Source organism: Oryctolagus cuniculus, chromosome 6, assembly GCF_964237555.1.
Source record: "Oryctolagus cuniculus chromosome 6, mOryCun1.1, whole genome shotgun sequence".
Lineage (NCBI taxonomy): Eukaryota > Metazoa > Chordata > Mammalia > Lagomorpha > Leporidae > Oryctolagus > Oryctolagus cuniculus.
Genome location: NC_091437.1, coordinates 2,770,467 through 2,785,938, shown reverse-complemented (window position 1 = coordinate 2,785,938; position 15,472 = coordinate 2,770,467). Strand labels below are relative to the sequence as shown.

Sequence of the window (15,472 nt, the reverse complement as noted above, 5' to 3'; positions counted from 1 at the left end):
TCGGCAGGATATTCTGGGCACCCCGGAAATGGCAAGGCCTGGCAGTGCAGAGCCTGAGCCAAGCCACCCACCCTCCGTGCCCCTGAGCCCCTGCGGGCCCAGGCGGGAAGCAGGCGCCTGTGGCCGCCCCAGCCCCTGCAGCGCCAGAGAAGGGCAGCCTGCAGCTGGCTCCTCCCACACAAGTCTGCCAGCGTCCCAGGTCAGGGGGCCCTGCGCCCCCCCTGCTGAAAACCCAGAGACACAATGACGGCTCAGAAGCTGCCGTGCACAAACGCCTTTTCCGTCATCTCCATCAGCCCGTGACTTTGTGCTCTGATAATGATAGGACGTTCATGGTGCATCAGCCTGAAACACCCAACAGAGAAGAAATGCGACACCAAGCAGCACACACACACACACACACACACACAATCTACATGCACATGTAAACACAGAGATAGGCAAGAACACACATGCACAACACATGCACATACACACACACTCAGGCGTACAAGCCTTCCAGGCGGTGACACTGAAATCCCAGCCATGGCAGCCGAGGGGGATGCTGGGCTGTTCAGGCCTGTGGCTCGGGTGTTTCACCCAGCAGAGCTCCAGGCCCGTTTGCAGAAAACAATGCTGGAAGCTGCGGACTGAGCTGGAAGCGGTGGTGCCCCTGCTCCTGGTCTGGTCACTGCGGTAGGCAGAGGCCCGGCCTGCACCCGCAGAGTTCACGTGCACACACACAGGGGCCGCGAAACAGGCGGGTGGGGGAGAGGGAGGACAGACTGGGGTCGAGGTGCCATCAGCCTTCCCAGGAGCCATCGGCTGCAGCTCTGCAGTGCGTCGCTGCTGTGCCCTGCTCTGGCTCCGAGCCAGGTGCCTGGAGGTTCAGGTTAAGGAAGAAGTCCCCAGGAACTCGTCCTGAACCAGGGCAGGTGCGTGCGACGCTCCCTGGACACCTCGTTGATGACCTTAGTGTATGAAGAGGAGTAAGTGCAAGACACGGTTCGTGTGGTTCAGAAACAGACCAGAGGAATCGAGCCCAGATCGCCAGGCTGGACTGGAGGAACGGAGCCCAGATCACCAGGCTGGACTGTAGGACTGAGCCCAGATCGCCAGGCCAGACCAGAGGAACGGAGCCCAGATCACCAGGCTGGACAGGAGGAACAGAGCCCAGATCGCCAGGCTGGACTGTAGGACTGAGCCCAGATCGCCAGGCTGGACAGGAGGAACGGGGCCCAGGTTGCCAGGCTGGACTGGAGGAACGGAGTCCACATCACCAGGCTGGACTGGAGGAACAGAGCCCAGATCACCAGGCTGGAGCGGAGACCAGATCGCCAGGCTGGACCAGAGGAACGGGGCCCAGATTGCCAGGCTGGACCGGAGGAATGGGGTCCAGATCACCAGGCTGGACGGGAGGAACGGAGCCCAGATCGCCAGGCTGGACGGGAGGAACGGAGCGCAGATTGCCAGGCTGGACTGTAAGATTGAGCCCAGATCGCCAGGCTGGACCGGAGGAGCGGAGCCCAGGTCACCAGGCTGGACCGGAGGAATCGAGCCCAGATCGCCAGGCTGGACTGGAGGAACGGAGACCAGATCGCCAGGCTGGACTGGAGGAACGGAGACCAGATCGCCAGGCTGGACTGGAGGAACGGAGACCAGATCGCCAGGCTGGACCGGAGGAACGAGCCCAGATCACCAGGCTGGACCGGAGGAGCGGAGCCCAGATCGCCAGGCTGGACTGGAGGAACGAACCCAGACCACCAGGCTGGCCTTCAGGGTCGGGAAAGCACTTCACAGCGATCACACAGTTCCCCTGCGGCGTCCACGCCACACTCCAGTGTGCATGTGACATAGTTCTCCTCTCCTGTCTCTCCAAGTTCTTTATGTTTTCATGCCACAGACTCCTCCCCCAAGGACATTCCAACAGGAAACTGTCACGTTTTAGGGCCAACCCAAATCCCTGCTTGTGCCACTCAGTTTTTCACAGATTGTCCCTAAGTGTGTCGTCACCTGCTGTCCCTGGCGTGAACCCCACCTCAGACACAAGCAGAAGGGATGCTGGGAATGGCCCACAATTCATTTCACTGCACGAAGCACCTAGTGTGGCCAACAAAGTTACCTACTAGTGCTCTCCCATATGCAAAAAGCACGGTTCTCGGCCTCTCCTAATTCTCCAAGCTTTAGAACATTCTACAGTCACAGGCAATTGAGCACTGAGAATAGCCCGACATCTAACCACGCACGGGCTAGTCTGCGGGTTGCTGACTAACCTTCTGTCTCGGGTATCACTGACAGATACATGCCACACGCTGCCTGGCTTGTCTGGGGCCTACCCTGGTCACCTGCCCCACACCAGCCCACACCACTGGACACTGCACCTGCCAAGAGCAAAAACCCAAAATGACCCTGAAATAGATTGGGGCCTCCTGTTACAGTGTGTCGTATGTCGGAGCCCCCCCCTGAACCGCATCTCCTGTGTCAGCATGTGTTGTATGTTGGGGTCCTCCCTGAACTGCATCCCCTGTGTCAGTGTGTGTCGTATGTTGGAGCCCATGCTGAACCACTGTGTCCCTGTGTCAGCGTGTGTCATGTCGCGGCCCTCCCTGAACCGCGTCCCCTGTGTCAGCGTGTGTCGTATGTTGGAGCCCCCCCGAACCGCGTCTCCTGTGTCAGCAGGTGTTGGATGCCAAAACCCCAAGTGAATCTTGACCCCTCCCTGTTAGAGCACATGTGTCAAGCCCTCACGTGTTACAGCAGACCCTCACATGTTACAGTATGTCGTCAGACCCTCACGTGTTACAGCGTGTCCTAAGTCAGACCCTCACGTGTTACAGCGTGTCCTAAGTCAGACCCTCACGTGTTACAGCGTGTCCTAAGTCAGACCCTCACGTGTTACAGCGTGTCCTAAGTCAGACCCTCACGTGTTACAGCGTGTCCTAAGTCAGACCCTCACGTGTTACAGCGTGTCCTAAGTCAGACCCTCACGTGTTACAGCGTGTCCTAAGTCAGACCCTCACGTGTTACAGCGTGTCCTAAGTCAGACCCTCACTGAACCACGAGCCTTTCCATGCTGAAGTGTGTCTGATGTCAAAAGCCTAGCCGAGCTGTGTCCCCGTGCGAGTGTTGAATGTCAGAGCCCTCGCTGAACCACGTCCCTCCCATGTTGGAGCGTGCTCTGTGAAGCCCCAATCCCTGTGAGTGTGTGCTGGCGGGCCTTTGGGAGGGACAGGTTTAGATGAGGCCGGGGGCAGGGCCCTCCTCCTGGGATCAGCAACCTCTATCAAGGGACCCCAGGGCTCTCCCTGTCTCTCTCTGCCATGTGGGGACATCGTCCGAAGGCAGTGCAGGCCAGAAAGAGGCCCTTGCAAGAACCTAGCCACGCCGGCACCCTGGTGTGGGACGTGCGGCCTCCAGAGCCGGGAGGAGGCCGGCGTCCGGGGCGTGAGCTGCCAGCCCACATGTGTTGTGACAGCAGCCTGGGCAGGTTCAGCCCCTGTGGAACCCTCCAGGCTCTCAGCACGTCCCGAGTGCAGGTTCCACTGGCAGCCAAGCCTGCTTCTCCGGAGTAAACGCGGCTTGCCTGCTTTGTGGTCATCCCACAACCACCGGGCTCCCTTCTCCGCGGTGGGCGGACCCCTCGGCAGCACCTGCCTGTCCAGCCTCTCTCGGGCAAACTTCTGGAAACTCCTGGTTATCAGACCCCAGGTCAGAAGCGAAGCTGGGAATACCAGAGTGAGATGTGAAACCCACTTCCCTCGCCCAGGTGAACTCACACAGGGCAGTACCCCCAGCTACCTCGTGGAGAGAGGAAACACAATCACAGATGAAAATGCATTTAAACCCGCCCTGATCTAAGAAGCAGGACTGATTCGGGACTGCTTCAGACATCAGAGAGCTGTCTGTTTCATTACTTTAGATGAGAAGCAAATAGGCCAAGAGGGGGACTTGGGGTTCACACGCATTGCCCTGGCCAAATGGCAGAGGGTTCCCCACATCCACCACACACTGCACAGTGGACGCAGACGTGGGAAGGCCTGGACAGAAGGTCTGGCCCCCCCGAAAACGCTGGATCAAAAGCAATGCTTGTTCTCAGCAAATTCTAGCACCGACTGCGTGCAGCACGAAACAGATCACCAAGCACCTACAGCAGCCCTGGCGCCCCCCACTCACAGGATGTAGGTGATGATGCCCACCGACCACATGTCCACCTCGGGTCCATAGGCGCAGCCGCGGAGGATTTCGGGAGCTGCAGGAAAAGCAGACGTTGTGTGAAATCGAGCTGGGCTTCGGTATTTGGCAGAGGCAGCGAGTTCCCCGACCCGGCCGCAGGACAGCTGTGCAGCCAGCCCTTCCCTCCCAGACCACCGGGGGGGGGGGGGCGGGGGGGTCAGGTTCCTGACGTGGCTGCTCTGCTCTGGCGCACCAGGCCCTGCCACGCCAGCCAGCAAGGGCTGCCTCCCCACCGCGGGCTCTGACCCGGAAAGGGAGAGGGGGACACGGAGGCCAGCAGGGACGCAGGGGCAGAGGCGGCTGCGGGAGACGCAGTCTGCAGGGAGCGGGGGCGTCTGGCAGGGCGTGAGCCTGGTCCCTAGGGCGGGGACCGGGGACCCGGCAGCGGAGGCCCCCGGGGGGCAGCGGTCCCCACTCACTCGGGCCACAGACTGAGACAGGAGACTTGGGTGGGCACAGGGAGGCTGCCCTGGTCAGCCCCGCCCACCCCCAAGCCAGGCAGGGCCCCATCAGCCGTGGCCCTGGGCTGTCTTGCCTGCATCACTCCAGCACCAGGGAAACGGGTGGCGCTGGGTGTGGGACAGGAAGGGTGGGAGGGGTGGGAGGAGCGGGAGTCCCAGGGCCCAGGGGGGAGCAGGGAGGCCCCCAGCCCAGCGATGCCTCCTTCCGTCTTGAGCAAAGCTGCCGAGGGTAGGCTGGGGTCTCTGAGGAAGGGGCTGCTCGCTGAAGGCCCGGGGCTTCCTGAGGGGGTCTTGGGGACAAGGAGACGGCACTCCCCTCCAGGCTGTCTCCAGGCTGTCCGCGTGAGCAGGTGACATGGGGGAGGGGCGCTGTGGCTCCTCCTACCAGCCTCCACACACACAGACACACACAGACACCCTCTTCCAGTCGGCATCTCCTCTTCCCCACTGGGCACAGCAGGGGAAGGCCCGTGGGCAGAGGCCCTGAGTTCTGCCAGGACGCCCCTGCCACATGGAGCCCTGCCACTGCATGGAGCCCTGCCACCACCGCACGGAGCCCTGCCACCGCATGGAACCGTGCCACCACACGGAGCCCTGCCACCACCGCACGGAGCCCTGCCACCACACGGAACCGTGCCTGCAGCCAAAGAGTCTTATCTACAAGTGCATTACTCCCGGAAACCTTCCCTCTAAGATTTAATTAACAAAATTGAGAAAAAGGCACACCCCATGCCAGCATCGTCCCTCTGTGAGTCGGCTTGCATCTCCCAGGGCCACCTGCACCTCACGGACGGGTGCCTGGGGCCCCACGGCAGATGGTACAGGGCACTTGAGTTAGGCTGCCACCGTGTGTGTGTGTGTGTGTGTGTGAGAGAGAGAGAGAGAGAGACAGACAGACAGACAGACAGACACGGGGTGGGGTGCCGGTCTCCCGGTCTCTGGGAGTGCATGGATGTGTGAATGTCTAGCACGCGTACACAGGGTGTGCTCGTGCTTAGTGGACGTGTGTGTTGGGCATGCGTACTTAGCAGGTGTCAGCCCCCACACAGATCTTTGCCATCAGTGACTGCCATCAGCCCTGTGCTGCTATCCAACCACAAAAATACGCCAGGCAGCATCAGGACATCCTCTGACACCTAGGTGGGCTGCACTGGCCATTTCCAAGGTCACTCTGCATTCTAAGCTGCTGCCCACTCTGGTGCTAGCACGGGATTGGTTGCTGAGGTTCAAGCGAGCCAGGGTGGGGGTGGGGGTGGGGGTGGGGGGACAGGCCTGAGCGTTCCTGCAGCGGAACCTGCTGCACGCTGTGTCCCCAGCGGACTCATCCCGTTGCCCCGTTCTGTGCAGCCAGAGACACAGCCCAGCATGGCTGGGCGGGTTCCCTGGTCGTCTCCCCAGGCTCTCAGCCCAAGAGCTCCAGGTACTGGAGAGCACCGTGCCGATGGCCCCACCGGCCTGAGCAGGTGGCTCCCCCACAGCCACACCTGAGGCGACTGCTGTCCTGGAAGGCTCAGGGCTGAAGCCGCAGCCGTGTCCACGGCCGCAGGTGGTGTGAAAGCCACCCACGGTGGGCGACCTGGCACAGGAGCAACAGGGAGCCTTCTTTTCCCCTTGTATCGTGGTTCTTAAAACAAAAATTTTTTAAAAAAAGGAACTTTTAATATTTAAAAATTGTTATATAAAACTGGGTGAAGCAAAGTTTGAATACTTAAGACACAAGTAGGTACCATTCTCGGGAACCTTTGATGACCGTGAACCACCGGGTGACGGAGCCCTGCTCTGTGCAGGTCCCTGGAGCTGGCCCAGGAGTTCCCTGCACCTTCCCGAGAGCCCCGAGCTCCTCGGGGGCGGCTCGGGCTGGGCACGCCAGCGCTTCTAGTCTGAGGCTCTGCTGGGCTGCCTACTTGCACTGTCCAGAACAGACATGGCCCAGTCCACGTTCCAGCGCTGTACACACGCGGCCGCCCTGACAGCTCTCACCGCCTCACCCACACACAACACGAGGGCAGGAGGTCCTTCCCCGGCAGCAAGCGGCTCTAACAACGCGTTCTGAACAGCTCAGGATCGTCCCGTGAGTGTCAATAGCTACTTGCTGGTTTGCCTGCCTTCAAGCTGTCTGCTGTCTTATCCCTCACACGGCTGCACGCCAACAGCAAACACTACAGAGCTCGCAGACAGCGCCACGCTCGTCTCCCACACAGCCATCTTGGTGGCCGGTCTCAGAATCCCCAGGAAGCCGCTCTCCAGCAACTGCTTTCAGCGAACAGGAAAATCACACACACACACACACACACACACACACACACACACATCAAACCGCAGCTGCTCCGAACTCATCAACACACCACCCATGTCACAGTGCTTCTTCAAAACCCGAGACACAGAAACCCACTTGTTCACTCCCCTAATGTTGTCAACAGTCAGGGCTGGGCTGAGCCCAAACCAGGAGCCAGGAAGGCCCCCGGGGCCCCTGAGTGACGGCCGGAACCAGCTGCCGTCGTCGGCAGGGTTCGCAGGAGCTGGAGGCAGGAGGCAGGAGGTGGGGTGGAGATGCCGCGTGGGACGTGGGTGTCTTAACCGCTGGGTTAACCCTGGCCCCACAGCAGCCCTGGAGACTCACAGGGTCATCCCTGGAGTGGACCCCAGCGAGAGCACCAGGCAGGGCCCAGGCCGCACTCCCAGGCCCACTCGGGCCAGCTCCGCCCTCCTTTCCGGAGGCTCTAGCAGGAAAGCAAAGGGACGGAGGTGGCCACTGCGGACGCCCTCGCCGGGCCCCACAGCCGTGCTGCTCCCGGGGCGAGCCACGTGCCCTGCACCCTTCTGAGGACAAACCCAAAGGCCTACAGAGACCGAAATCAACAGAGTCACTCATTCCCACACGAAGTCGATCACCAACCACGTACCAAGCACCTGCTGTATGGCTCAGTGCTGGGGCGTCCAGGGAGCAGAGGGCAGCTGAAGGGGACAAGTCCCCAGCACCCCAGAGCTTACGGTTTGTGGGGGAGGTCAGTGCTTACCAACCCCCCCCCCCCCCAGGAAGATGCACAAAGCAGGGGCTGGGGTGCTCCGGGGTGGTGTCTCGAACAGGGGGCCGGCCTGCTCAGGGCAGTCTTGGAAATGTGAGCAGAGGCATGACAGACCAGGCCATGCGAGAATGGCTGAGCAAGGCTGCAAAGGTCCTGGGACAGAAGGGAGGAGCAGGGGGCACGTGAGGCCCAGGTACCACAGCCAGGCCCAGGTGCACACAGCCAGGCCCAGGTACCACAGCCAGGCCCAGGTGCACACACAGCCAGGCCCCGGGTGCACACATAGCCAGGCCCCGGGTGCATACAGCCAGGCCCAGATACACACATCCAGGCCCTGGGTGCACACAGCCAGGCCCAGGTACACACACAGCCAGGCCCAGGTGCACACGGCCAAGCCCAGGTACACACACAGCCAGGCCCAGGTGCACACAGCCAGGCCCAGGTACACACACAGCCAGGCCCAGGTACACACACAGCCAGGCCTAGGTACACACACAGCCAGGCCCAGGTACACACACAGCCAGGCCCCGGGTGCATACAGCCAGGCCCAGTTACACACATCCAGGCCCTGGGTGCACACAGCCAGGCCCAGGTACACACACAGCCAGGCTCAGGTGCACACGGCCAAGCCCAGGTGCACACAGCCAGGCCCAGGTACACACAGCCAGGCCCCGGGTGCACACAGCCAGACCCTGGGTACCCACAGCAAGGCCCCGGGTGCATACAGCCAGGCCCAGGTGCACACAGCCAGGCCTTGGGTACCCACAGCAAGGCCCCAGGTGTATACAGCCAGGTCCCGGGAACACCCAGCAAGGCCCCGGGTGCACACGGCAAGGCCCCGGGTACACACAGCCAGGCCCAGGTGCATATGGTCTGGCTCTGGGTACACATGGCAAGGCCTAAGTACACAGAGCCAGGCCCTGGGTGCACACAGCTAGGCCCTGGATACACATGGTGAGGCCTAGGTACATACACCCAAGCCCAGCTACACAAAGCCAGGCCCGGGTGCATATGGCATGGCCCTGGATACACACAGCCAAGCCGAGCTACACACAGCAGCCAGGCCCAGGTGCACACGGCAAAGCCCCGGTGCATATGGTCTGGCCCTGGGTGCACATGGAAAGGCCCAAGTACACAGAGCCATGCCCTGGGTGCACACAGCCAGGCCCAGGTGCATACAGCAAGGCCCTGGGTGCACACAGCCAGGCCCAGGTGCATACAGCAAGGCCCTGGGTGCACACAGCCAGGCCCAGGTGCATACAGCAAGGCCCTGGGATATACACAGCAAGGCCCAGGCACACAGAGCCAGGCCCAGGTGTACACAGCCAGGCCTCAGCTGCACACAGCCAGGTCTAGGCAAGGCAGGCGGAAGCTGACGGCCGAGTCCTAGGCTAGGGGTTCTGTTTGCTTCTAGGGACCCCCTTTGCTTTCCTCTGAGCCACTTAGGGGAGGGAAGCGTGCTAACCACAAGCACTCTGCCACCATTTCCTTTCTGTGGAACCGAGGGAACATCCTGTGGGTGTCCAGGGACTCAGTCTCACACGGTAAGCGTCTTCCACCACTTGCTGTCAATCACCTCTCCCCCCTGACCTGGCTCCCCCCGTGGCTGCACCCTCACAGGTGCAGTCACAGTGGGGGACACAGGGACCTGCGAGTCCCCCGGCTTGGCTGCTTCTGTCTTCTAGTGTCCCAGGGTCACCTGGACGTGGGTGGAGGGAGGGCCATGTTGGGGGAGACCCCATTTCCGAGCCGCGGTTACGTATCTGAGAGGGAGACGTTGCTGGCTGCCAGGATGCTTACCCTCGCTGCCAGCGTGGACCGCACAGAGCGCTTTGTGTTGGCCTCAGAGGACCAGCGGGCACCACCGAGGCCACAGGACTCCTCCTCTTCCTGACCTGCCGACGCCTGGCTTCCCTGGGAGGGGCCGATGGCCTTTGTGCCACCTTCCCGCGCCAGGGGAGCAGCCGCGTCCACGGCACACTCGGCTGTTCGTCAGGATGCTGCTTCTACCCTGAGCCAGGAATCCGTGCAGCGACCTCCACTCACAATTCCCGGCCCTGCCCTCGGCGCTCACTGTGCCGTCTGAACTTCGTGTATGACCACCGTGGGCCTCCTCCTCGTGGCGGCATTCTCATGGTGGTGGTCCCCGGGGACGCCTGGGAGTCTCACGACCTTCCCACCCCTGCGCGGAGAATGTCCACACTGAAAGCAACAACCACCCCTGCCCCCGAACTTCACGTGTGCAGACCCTGCCGCCCATGCCCTGTTTCCACTCTGGTCTCTAACAGGCATCTCAGAATCAGCCAGCCCCACACCTGCTGCTCCAAGCTCTCCCGGCTCAGCCGGTGTCCACTCAAGTCTCCCTGATGGAGCTGTCTCCTCCTGTACCTGCCCCAGTGCTCCAACCAACTCACCTCCTCACTGGACCGCGGTGCCCAGGCACGGCCCTGCCTCTGTGGCACCGTGCACCTCTCTCACCGGGGACGCCACTGCCTGCACACCGTTCTCTCCTCGTCCAAACATCTGCCCACATACTGCGCCATCAGGCTGAAGTCGCAGCCCTGGCTCCTTCCCCAACTTTAAGTCTGTCCAGACAGGACTGCCTGTCTCTGTGGGTACAGCATGCTTACCGCGCTGCCTGTCCTGTCCCAGTAAAATGCACCAACCTTGAGCTGCTGTTTGTCTCGGTTTCCTGCATGGATCCTGGCACCTGCAACACAGCCTGGCGCACAGCTCAGGAACCGCTCACTAAGCGAGGAAGGGCCGAGCGCCTACTGCATGCACCTTGCTTAGGGCAGTTCCGGACCCACGCAAAGGCCCCAAGAGACTCACTGGAATCCGATTTCAACTCTCTGGGAGGGCTTAAGGTCAGCCGGACTCCAACCCGCAGAGTCCCCGGCTACTCCCCACCAGACAAGAACAAGATGAGCCGCTGGTGGCCGATGCTCACCACCTTGTCCCCAGTCCACTTCTGTCCCGGGCCATGCCCATCAGGCCCAGGTGCCGTGAGATGCCTGTCACAGCAGCCAGGGGCACGTCTTTGGGGCCGCACCTTCCCTACTTGCTCCTCCCCACTGTCCACAGGCAGCACGGGGACCCGGGGCCCACCTGCACCAGGCACGTGGGGACAGGCAGTCCCTCCGCCTCCAACCATGCATTTGATTCAACTCGCTCTTAACAAGCTCACTGCAGGGAGGCGGCCGCCACCGTGGGTCACGATGGACTGAGATCAGCCCTCGCGGGTCAGCGGGCAGGGTGAGCCACACCTGCATTATTTCACACTCTTCTAGACATGAACAGACACCACGTCCACTGAAGCAAGGGAAAGCCTCTCTGTTAATTACTCTACAGGGTCTGTGTGTTCACTCGCGGAACGCCCGTCTCCTCAGCTGTGCCAAACCAGCGGGTGACGTCGGGAGGTGAGGAGGCAGCGGTCTGACGGAGCCCCGGGAGTGACCGCGGCCCGGCACTGCTCGTGGCCTGGACGAGTGTTCCGTCGGCAGCACCCAGAAACGGCTCACACGGTGACACTCCCAGGGCGCGCGCGCGGCAGGCCCACCGACACGCTCCAGCGAGCTCTCCCAGAGTTCCTCTCTGCAGCTTTTTGCTTCTGGATCCTTGGAGATGGTCCTGCGATGGGCGTGTGAGTGTGAGTGTGTGCATCTGTGTGCATGGATGAGTGTGCCTTTGTGCGTGTGAGTGCACATTCCTGGGTGTGTCTGTGCGTGTATGAGTGTGTACGTCTGTACGTGCATGAGTGGGAATGTGTGAGTTGTGTGTGTCTATGAGTATTTGTGTGGGTGAGTGTATGTCTCTGTGTGAGTCCACTTGTGACTGTGTGAGTGGATGTGTATACACATGGGACTATGTTTATGTGCGTCTATGAGTATTTGTGTGGGTGAGTGTATGTCTCTGTGTGAGTCCACTTGTGACTGTGTGAGTGGATGTGTATACACATGGGGCTATGTTTATGTGTGTATGCACGTGTGAGTATATCTGTGTACATGTGAGTGTGCTGTGTGAATGTGTGAGTTTATGTGTGTATGTTATGAGTATGTGTGAGTACATCTGTGTGTGTGTGCCTGTGTCTGTGTGGGTGTATGTGTGTGTGTTTGTGAGAGTCTGTGTGTGTATATGGGTACACGTGTGAGTGTGTGTCCGTGTGTGTATGCGTCTGGGTATATGTGTGTGTCTGTGTCTGTGTGAGTATATCTGTGTCCCTGTGTGTATGCGTCTGGGTATATGTGTGTGTCTATGTCTCTGTGGAGTATATCTGTGTCCCTGTGTGTGTGTGTGTGTGTATGCGTCTGTGTGGGTATATGTGTCTGTGTCTCTGTGTGTGTGAGTCTATGTGTGTGTGTGAGTACATCTGTGTCTCTGTGCCTGTGTATCTGTGTGTGTGTGTGAGTACATCTGTGTCTCTGTGCCTGTGTGTCTGTCTGTATATCTGTGTGTGTGTGTGTGTGTGTGTGAGTACATCTGTGTCTCTGTGCCTGTGTGTCTGTATATCTGTGTGTGTGTGTGAGTACATCTGTGTGTCTGTGCCTGTGTGTGTCTGTATATCTGTGTGTGTGTGTGAGTACATCTGTGTGTCTGTGCCTGTGTGTCTGTGTCTGTATATCTGTGTGTGTGTGTGTACACCTGTGTGCCTCTGTGCATGCTGTGTGCAGGAGTGTGCTGTATGGTCTGCCTGTGATGGGGAGAGAATGCATTATTCCGCCCAACTTTAACCAGTACTGTTCAATTATCCTCCTTCACCTGTTAAAATAGTCAACAGTTTTCAACATTTTCGTCACTGACTACAGGAATACTGGAAACTCAGTCCCACAGCCATGCAGACGACGCGCGGGTGCTGGGCAGAGGCAGCCAGCAGCGTCCCGTGAGCTCCGTGTCCCCCATCACAAAGCACGGTTGAAGGCGCCCTCGGGCACTCACGTCGCCGGAGGACCAGAGTGAAGCCAACTCGGCAAACCCGGGCGCTTTGCTGGATCCCTCAGACCAGCTCAGTGAGCAGCCATGGCCACTGACACACCTGCCTTCTGGCCGTCCTTTCCAATTCTGGAGGGAGTTTTTCTGGGTAACTTCACGTTTACTTAGAGAAACTGCTCATAAAAGTATCATCTGAAAAGCCAACAGTCATAAAATGATTGCATCTCCTCTAACTCTTTACGCTTCACCGTTTGCAAGCCCAGGAACGACCACTGCTTGAGTCTAGGGCTGGGCATTTACCCGGTGGTCGAGCCGGCGAGGCTGTGAGGTCCCACATCAGGCTGCGGGGTTAGAGCCCTGCTCTGCTCCTACTCCAGCTCCTGCTAGTGCCCCTGGGGGCAGCAGTGAGGGCTCACGTGTGGGCCCCTGGCGCACACGTGGAGGCTGTGACGGAGTCTCCAGACCTCTGCTCAGCCCGGCCTTGTCACAGCCTTTGTGGGCATTCGGGGGCGTGAGCCAGCAGAGAGGAGTGGGCGTGTGCACGTGATTAAAAAAAGACCAACAATCTAGGAAACTGCCACAAAAACCATAGCGTTCAGAAACCACCCATGTGGGTGAAATCTTAGAACAAAAAATAGTTGATTTCAAAGCAAAATAATTGTGGCAGAGATGATGCAATTTCTAACATCGTAAACCCAGCTCCCCAGATATCAGGACACACCACACGAGAACGGGGGGTATGGACCTTGACTGAGGCACGGGCACATTTTTAGCAGTAGTAATAAGAGGCCGCCAACACTCATTACTGTCATTGTTTTCCTAATGCCCGGGACCTGTGGCACGGTCTAGGTGCCAGGTACTACGCCGTGAGTCTCATGTGCCCCTCTAGCCTCAGCACGGGGTGATGTCAGGGTAGGTCCCACTGTGCAGTGGGGGCACGAGGGCTGAGTTGTGGTCCTTGACGTTCGCCAGGACCTGAAGCAGGGCCCACGGGGCTTGACACATCAACAGCACAACCCCCAGCGTGAGCGTGAGCGACGGCGAGCAGGGCCGGGCCAGACGCTGGGTGCCCTGGTGCAGATGGGCGGTCTGCAAGTGCTTTCCTCGCTGCACGTCAGGGGAGCAGCCACCCTCCTGAGAGGCCACGGCTGTTTGCCTTCTGGGGCCTCTCTCACATGTGCACGTGCCAGTGGTGAGCACCCCAGGGTGAGCACTGGCCCACACCCAGCGCTATTCCACTACCTGTAACACGGCAGAAGCCATCGGCTCCCGAGAGCTGTCAGTTTTTGAGGCCAAGTGTGTACATACAGAAAACAAGGGTCCTTCAAAAGTTCGAGGAGACCGTACTAAAATATCACTTTATCTTGGTGCAGAACATTGAATCCATCGTTCTGCAATCCGCATTTTCCAGGAGCTCCCTGAGACTCCCTATCTGCACAGTCCCCTCCGATGGGAACCCAGGGAGCACCTGCAACTCTACGCAGAGACCTCCGCGTTCTGACAGCTCACTCCCCAGCTGCTAAGAGTCACTCCTCACTTCGTCTTGAAACTGAAACACGATGTTTCCTTGCCATTACGACAGCCTGCACAGAGGAATAGGACGCTTCTAGGCACGCATATTCCATCTGAGCTGTGTCAAGGACTGCCCGCGAAAACAACAAGAATGTGGCAAAAGTCAAAAGAAGATAAATTCTGGGCCGGCGCCGTGGCACAGTAGGTTAGTCCTCGGCCTGCAGTGTGGCATCCCATATGGGTGCCGGTCCAGTCCTGGCTGCTCCTCTTCCGATCCAGCTCTCTGCTGTGGCCTGGGAAAGCAGTGGAAGATGGCCCAAGTGCTTAGGCCCCTGAACCCACGTGGGAGACCCGGAGGAGGCTCCTGGCTTCAGGTTGGTGCAGCTCCGGCTGTTGTGGCCATCTGGAGAGTGAACCAGCAGATGGAAGACCTTTCTGTCTCTCCCTTTCACTGTCTGTAACTCCACCTCTCAAATAAGTAAATAAAATCTTAGGAAAAAAAAGATGAATTCTCGGGCTGGCGTTGTGGCGCAGCCAGTTTGGACGAGGCCTGTGACTGCAGCAGCCCCCACCGGAGGACCCATTTGAGTCCCAGGTACCCTAGTCCCACCCACAGGGAATGCCGATGCACCTGGGAAAGCTGCGGATGACAGCCCAGGTACGCGGGCCCCTGCCATCACACGGGAGCCCTGGGTGGAGTTCCTGGCCCCTGGCTCTGGCCTCGCCCAGCCCCAGCTGTTGCCAACATTCAGAGAACAAATCAGCAGATGGCAAATCTTTCAAATAAATAATTTTTTAAAAGAAGTTCTTCACAATTATTAAGCTCTTAAAATAGAATGTGAATAAAAAACAAAAATGTGAACCATCCATGTAGATGGCTAATTCAGCTCAGTTTATGTACAGATAACCGACTTTCGACAGGACCACTCTCTCCACATTGGTTATTTTCCACTCAGATAACCTGCATAAGGGATCCTCAAAAAGTTCATGGGGTGTGTATGATGAAAAAGCAGCACCTGGATTTCAAAGTTCTCCTGACCAAAGGAAATGTCTTTGGACTCCTTTCCCCGTGGGCTGTGCAAGTGCCCTGGTGCCGTTGCCGCAGGACGGGCACGGCAGCTCCTGCTCCGCAGGCCAGGGCCAGGCAGGCACCTCTGTCTGTCCCTGTCCTCTTTTCCCCTCCTCCCCTCCCTCTGGGGTCCCTTTCCTTTCCCAGCAGGATGCCGAGCGCCCACTCAGTGTCTGTGGACCACTTAGAACCCGGGGCACTGAGCCCCTACCTGGGCCCCGGGTTTTCTTTCTGCAGCCTGCAGCCTGCTTTAGATTGGGCAC

At 59.3% G+C, this 15,472-nt stretch overlaps 1 protein-coding gene across 3 annotated transcripts in view; it reads right to left on the bottom strand.

Moving 5' to 3' along the window:
• Positions 1-15,472, bottom strand: part of CAMK4 (calcium/calmodulin dependent protein kinase IV) — a 177,829-nt gene that overhangs the window by 9,524 nt on the left and 152,833 nt on the right. For all 3 annotated transcript variants that reach the window (XM_070075969.1, XM_051834544.2, XM_051834545.2), the window contains one exon: positions 4,153-4,228. In XM_070075969.1, coding sequence (XP_069932070.1) covers positions 4,153-4,228 — 76 coding nt within the window. The remainder of the gene's footprint in view (positions 1-4,152; positions 4,229-15,472) is intronic.